This window comes from Cotesia glomerata, linkage group LG4 (assembly GCF_020080835.1).
Source record: "Cotesia glomerata isolate CgM1 linkage group LG4, MPM_Cglom_v2.3, whole genome shotgun sequence".
In the NCBI taxonomy this organism is placed as follows: Eukaryota; Metazoa; Arthropoda; class Insecta; order Hymenoptera; family Braconidae; genus Cotesia; species Cotesia glomerata.
Genome location: NC_058161.1, coordinates 25,428,532 through 25,435,469, shown reverse-complemented (window position 1 = coordinate 25,435,469; position 6,938 = coordinate 25,428,532). Strand labels below are relative to the sequence as shown.

Sequence of the window (6,938 nt, the reverse complement as noted above, 5' to 3'; positions counted from 1 at the left end):
AGCTGTCAAATATCTTTTTTTCACTGTAGTTTCCCATCTATTATAAGATTAGCATGCATCCTTATATTATTTAGTCTCTGGCCGTCCGCTTTTTACATAAGAAAAAAGTTAAAATCTAAAAATCTGGGTCGCTATAGTTTGTGCTGATTATTTTTAATAATTTTAAATAGAAATTATAAAGATAATTGATAATAATCAAGTAATACGCGTAATAAAAAGCATGAACTACTATTATAAAATACCATATAAAAAAAAATCAAAATAAATTTGAAAAAAAATTTGTAACCTCAAAAAACCGTTCTGCTTACGGTATATACACACTCGATAGTCTGGCTTAAGAACGGAACTTGGCGCCAGACTCTATCAAGTCTGTTGATACAAATACATGGAGTGATCATATACTGGTACATGATCATATATTGGGGCTTTTACCTTACTGTTTATAACTTTATTAAAAATATGAAAAAAAAAGTTAGTTGCAAGTTTAAAACTTAATGAAAATCTTTTTTAACGTACTTGGCGTACGTCATTGAGTACCCCAAATTTTTTTGTAAGCGATATTTAATTTTATGTGCACAAACATATAGAAAACGTTAATGTCTTAAGTTCTAAAACTTTGGGGTACTCAATGACGCACGCCAAGTACGTTAAAAAAGATTTTCATTAAGTTTTAAACTTGCTACTAACTTTTTTTTCATATTTTCAATAAAGTTATAAACAGTACTTAGAGTTTTTTTGATTTCATATTTTTTTGTAAAAAATGATTATTTTTTTTCGAAGTCTTATGAACGTGGACTTGGCGCGGTTTTTCACAGTGAAACTACTTCACGTGGATCTCCTTAATAAATTTATTAAGATTTTTACCTACGCCTGAAATGAATTTCTTGTTGAACAATAACATTAATATTTTCGATCAGAAGTTATCAACGGGAAGTTGGGGTCATTTATTATCTTGGGACATAAATGTCATAGGTTTGATTGCCCGTAACGAAAGTTCAATTAAAACTTTCTTCAAACAGAACAACAATAATTAATGATTAACGGTTTGCTTACAGTTGAGAAGTGTAAACTCGAGTTTAGATAACTTTATACGCGCAGTTTATACTTACACAGGAGATTTTATAAATAATTCGGTTGGCAGTGTGGGTGTGTATGTGTCATTTCAATATGTCAGTTCGTCCTTGATTCGAGAAAAATCAGTTTGTCAGTTTGTGCTGCCAGGGAATTTGTTTATTTTTTTAATCTTACTTTTCAGATTTTGTGTAAGTAATATAGTGATAATAATAATAATATTTGCTTGCCAAATTTGCATCCATTGAGCGCTTATCTCATAAGTAAAGTTTTTACTAATCCCTTCATTGCTACTTTTAATTTTTTAATAATTTTAGAAAACGTCGATAAAAAAATAATTATCTACTGAACACTACAAGAATATATTAGAAAAATAATTTTAATAAGTTAATTACCAATAAATTACAAGAAATTAATTTAATTTACAATTCTATTTTAAAGCTCGTTTAAATTTTCCCGCGAATAGTATTTTTTTCATACGAATTGAACGCCCTCTTTCGTTCCTATAAGTGAATCATAAAAAAGAACCAATTAAAGACTGTATTACCGGCGGTCGGCCAGCAAAACAATCGGGTATAGTATCAGCTGTCTTCAAGCTGTATTTACAAATCCGAACAAAAACAGTTTCACTGTAAAAAAATTGCGCTAAGTCCACGTTCATAAGACTATTAAGAAAAAAAAATTTGTTTTTTTCTTTACAAAAATATATGAAATAAAAAAATTAAAAAATCCAAGTAAACGATATGATTGTTTATGATTTTCGGAAATTAAAAAAAATTTTTTTACAAATTTGAAAATTAAGAAAAAAATTTGGAACGTATTTAGTGTGCGCGGTTGCAGAATATTTTACTTTTAATGCAATTCGTAAAATCTATTTATTAGGACTGCAAAAAATTGAAATACACAATGACGCACACCAAGTACGTTCCAAAATTTTTTTCTTAATTTTTAAATTTATAACAAAACTTTTTTTAATTTCCAAAAATCATAAACAATCATAAAAGTTACTTGGATTTTTTTATTTTTTTATTTTATATATTTTTGCAAAGAAAAAAACAAATTTTTTTTTCTTAATAGTCTTATGAACGTGGACTTGGTGCGATTTTTTTACAGTGAAACTGTTTTTGTTCGGATTTTAGTATTTTTTGTAATTATAATAAAAATTTACAATTGGTACCAACTTAAATCTCGCGTTGGTTGCATTTTTTATAGGAAACTATCCCCTTGAAACTACAGTTTATGTAAAAATAATTCCAGTGCACCCTGGCGGGTGTAGATACAAGCTGTGAAATATCTTTTTTTAACTATAGTTTCCCATCTAATGAAGGATTACTATGCATTCTCGAATTATTTAGTCTGTGGCAGATCATTTTGCTCATCAAAAAAAAGTCAGGATCGAAATTTTTGCGTTGCTATAGTTTGTGCTGATTAAATTTAATAATTTTAAGTAGATTAATTGTTATAAGTGAATATAATTAATTAATAACAGTCAAATAAAGTATGAATTACTGTTATAATATACAATTTAGGAAAAAAAAGTACCGTAGAATTAAATAAAATTTTGCAACCTCAAAATACCGTTCTGCTTACAGTAAACATAGTCGGTAGTCTGGCGCTCCGTTTACAGAAGATTTGAACGGAACTTGGCGCCAGATTCTACCAAATCTGTGGATAAATTTTTCTATATGGCTGCTCAAAGGACAGATAATTTCTCCGCCAGCCGAAAAAAATTAATTATGATTAAACAAAACAATATTAAGCTGCAATTTTTAATCCGCGACTTCCTATAAGGCAGATGAGGAGATGAAAAAATAAATTAAGTTAAAAAATTGATTTTTTCAAAAGTTATCGTATTTGCCCCTTTATAAAAATTTTAAAAATCCACACAAGCCATTAAAACCACTTTTTTATGTAGAAGTACCACTAAATCTATTAAAAAAAAATATCGTTCAGCTTAGCGATCATTTTTCTACTAACACGTCGATAGAAAAAATAATTATCTACTCTACACTACAAAATAAATTAAAAAAATAATTTTAATAAGTTAATTACAAATAAATTACAAGAAATTAATTTAATTTACAATTCTATTTTAAAGCTCGTTTGAATTTTCCCGCGGATAGTATTTTTTTCATACGAATTGAACGCCCTCTTTCATTTCGATAAGTGAATCATAAAAAAGAACCAATTAAAGACTGTATTACCGGCGGTCGGCCAGCGAAACCATTGAGTATAGTATCAGCTGTCTCCAAGCTGTATTTACAAATAAATTTTTCTATATGGCTGCTCTAAAGATAGAAAATTTTCTCCAACTGCCAGCCGAAAAAAATTAATTATAATTAAACAAAACAATATTAAGCTGCAATTTTCAATCCGCGACTTTCCAGAAGGCAGATGAGAAGATTAAAAAATAAATTGTGTTGAAAAATTGACTTTTTTAAAAGTTATCGTGTTTGCCCCTCCATAAGAACTTTAAAAATCCACAAAAATCATAAAATCCACTTTTTTATGTAAAAATAGCAATTAATCGATTTACAAAAATTTTTGATAATTTTAGCGATCATTCATCTTTCTAACAGCCATTGATAAAAATTTCTATTGTAATTCTATAAGAAATGTATTGGAAGCTAATAGGCAAAACATTTATTTAAAATTACAATCGAGTATAGTAATATTACAAAACATATATATAGCTCTGTGAGGTTACTAATTTTACGAAACGATTTTGTAATTTTACAAATACTTTTAGATTAGCTAAGTTTGTAAAATTACAATACTTTCCTTGAATTTTATTTGAATTGAAATAATAAAAAAAGAAAAATTCTTATTATTATTCTTATTATTCTTCTAAGCTAATCCTACGTGGTGATTGAGCTTTACGGCTTATTATTTATTATTTAAATTATTTGTGTTATTTGATGCTGTTTATTGATGGAAAATAACTAACTTTTACATTATTTATAATTCATTGAATATTATAAAAATTAAAGTCTAACATATACTCATTAAAATATATTGATTTCGAAATGAACGTTTGAGTGTAATATTAAAATTTATAAAAGATAAATGATGCCTTGAATTTATTATTACAAGTAAACTTAGACTAAAAATTAGTAAAAATAAATATGAAGGACATTGTTATTTTTTGATACATCAGTCTCATTTTTGTAAAACTGAAAAGTATTGTTTTTAAAATTGGAAAACATTGAAGTAGAATTACAATTCGTGTAATATAATTAAAATTGTCTGGTAACATTACATTGCACTGGGTAATTTTACAATGAAAATTGTAAAAAATAAAAAAAAGCTTTTTAAATTTTTTGAGATTATTGTAATATAAATTACAATATTTTTTTGTGATTTTACATACAATTATGCAGAATCAGATCACAAATAATGTTTGCAAAATTACAGTACATCTTAGTAGATTTCCTGACAGGTGTTGGAAAATTACATGAATTGTATTTTATTTCGCATTGCTATACACTGATTTGTAATTTTACTTATTTGTTTTGTAATATGATTGTAATTTTACAAAAATTTTTAACAGTGATTTCTAATTTCAGCAAAATGATCTGGTCATGCATAATCTTCAGTATTCTTCTTTCCACAACCGCTGACCAACAATCTACTGAAAAGTAAGTCCCAAATTCTCCTTAACAAGCTCTCAAACTAACTTCCAATTTTTCCAGCATCATCAAAGAAGCGCAGCAGAAAATAATGGTCTTCCTAAAAGAGCCGATAGGTGTCAGCTGGTTGACTTCATTAACCCAGCGCCAGAAATTTCCCTTAAGAACTTCAGAACTCTTAATTTCAATCCTTGACAAATCCTGCCCGGCGGGTCTAGAAACAAAATCCGCAGCTTCAAAACTCCAGGAGTTACTAACCACCGACAACGCAACGCGAATTGAATTCGAAGGCTGGAAGGACCTGATGGACAACGGGCCCCAAGATGACGTCATTTGCCTGTACCGGGCCCTTAATACGACCCTGAACCACACCGAAGACTGGCAGAAGTTCCTCACCAGCGTCTCTGATGGGTACATGGTCTACCTGGCTCTGGACATGGGCACCAAGTACATAATTTGTCTGAAAAAAATCCCTGCTCAGACTCGCATCGATCCCACCACTGAGGTTCCCCCCACCACGACCCCCGAGGCCCCGGGGCCCAAAATGGGGAACGGCAGTCGGGCCCTGAATGACGCTGTGCCTCTCAATGAAAATTCTTGCGAAGAAACCACAGAGCGGGCGAAAAATTCTAGACGACAGTTCATCGAAGTAAGGCCCACTTCTCCCCCACCCTGCAACAGGCCCATTATTTACGTCCTGCCGGTGAACTACCCTTTGCACGCATTCACTTGGTACCCGAATCCTCAATTTTTCTACCAGAAAAATGGGCCCCCAAATAATTTTGGGCCTTATGTACCTCAAGACAATTTGGGTCCTTATGTACCTCAAAGCAACCCTGGGCATTATTTTCCTCCAGTGCAACAACGGCCAGAAGTCTATAAGCCACAAAATATTGGGACTTATGGAAATTTTGGGACTTACAAAAATTTTGGGCCCGTAAGATCGACTCAAGGTTCCTTTGAGCCAACAAGAACCACCAAGGCCATAAGGCCCAATTTTGTGGTCCCAATGAGGCGCAGTCCCTTCACCTCAGATCAAATTGGGCCCAATAGGAACCCAGGACAGCCTCGACACTGGCAAGCCCCACCCAAGTGCGATAAGAACAGCTGGCGGCCTGAATGCTTCTGGAAGCCAGCGGAAAATCGGCATCAGCCCCCGATAAGGCCCACTATGATCGATAATAATTTCGGGTACAGAAAAACTCTGCCGGTCAAGGAGTCGCTGAAGGAGAACCCGATGATTGCTAGGTTCTGGAAGAAGACTCCGCAGAATATGAATTGGGTCCACAAGAAGCTTTCTGAAATACAGGCCCCGATGGCACCCGCTAGTCCCATGCCAGGCCCAATTTCTACTGGCTCAGTTCCTTGGATCGTCTACAACCAGTACTCGGTGAAGTATCCGCCAGGTACGCCTCTATATATGGGTCAGAACTACTGGCAGGGCAGGACAAGGCCAGTCCCAGGGATCGTGACTGGCCCAATGGAGGGGGCACAAGATCAGGCCCAAGATCTAGGAAAGAAGGGCAAGGGGTGTAAGAATTGTTTGTGCAATTTATGTGACAGGCCCATTATTGTTAAGGTCTTGATGGACAATGCCGGGAAAATGGGCCCTATTGGGGACGCACGGAGGTCTATAGACCCCAAGATGATTGCTGAGGTGATTAGCAAGACTGATCAAAGCTTGGAGGAGGTCGAGAGGCAGATAAATGAGATAGAGGGCGAGAGTGGTGAGTCGGAGATTGAAGAGTCTACGGAGAGCAGTGAGATCTGATTTGGGCCTTATTGATTTTTTGGGCCCAAAAAAGTGTGGGAGCGAAAAATCTAAGAAATTTTCTGTACTTTATAAGATGAATAAAGGAAATTTGGGAAAATTGTTTTTTTTTGCGCATGCGCAGTAAAAATTTTTTTTTGCGCATTTGCAATAAAAAAATGTTTTTTATTGCGCAGTAAAAAAACGTATTTTTTACGTGTGCGCAGTAAAATTTTTTTTTTTTGCGCATTTGCAATAAAAGAATGTTTTTTTTTATTTCGCAGTAAAAAAACGTTTTTTTTGCGCATGCGCAGTAAAAAATGTTTTTTATTGCTAATGCGCAGTAATTTTTTTAAAATTGATTTAGGAGAGGATGTTTTTCCTTCACACTTTTTTCAGGCTTATGGACAGGAAAAAATAATAAAATATGATAAAAGTAGTTTTTTTATTGTCCCCTTATATTAATATATAATTATTCAATATATATT

General features: G+C 32.7%; 1 protein-coding gene across 1 annotated transcript; it reads left to right on the top strand.

Annotated features, from left to right (window-relative positions):
• Positions 1-913: 913 nt before the first annotated feature.
• Positions 914-6,561, top strand: LOC123263231. The gene is made up of 3 exons (XM_044725833.1): positions 914-1,262; positions 4,638-4,709; positions 4,764-6,561. Exons 2-3 carry the CDS (start codon positions 4,642-4,644, stop codon positions 6,469-6,471), a joined length of 1,776 nt encoding a protein of 591 aa, XP_044581768.1. The 5' UTR covers positions 914-1,262; positions 4,638-4,641; the 3' UTR covers positions 6,472-6,561.
• The last annotated feature ends 377 nt before the right edge of the window (positions 6,562-6,938 follow it).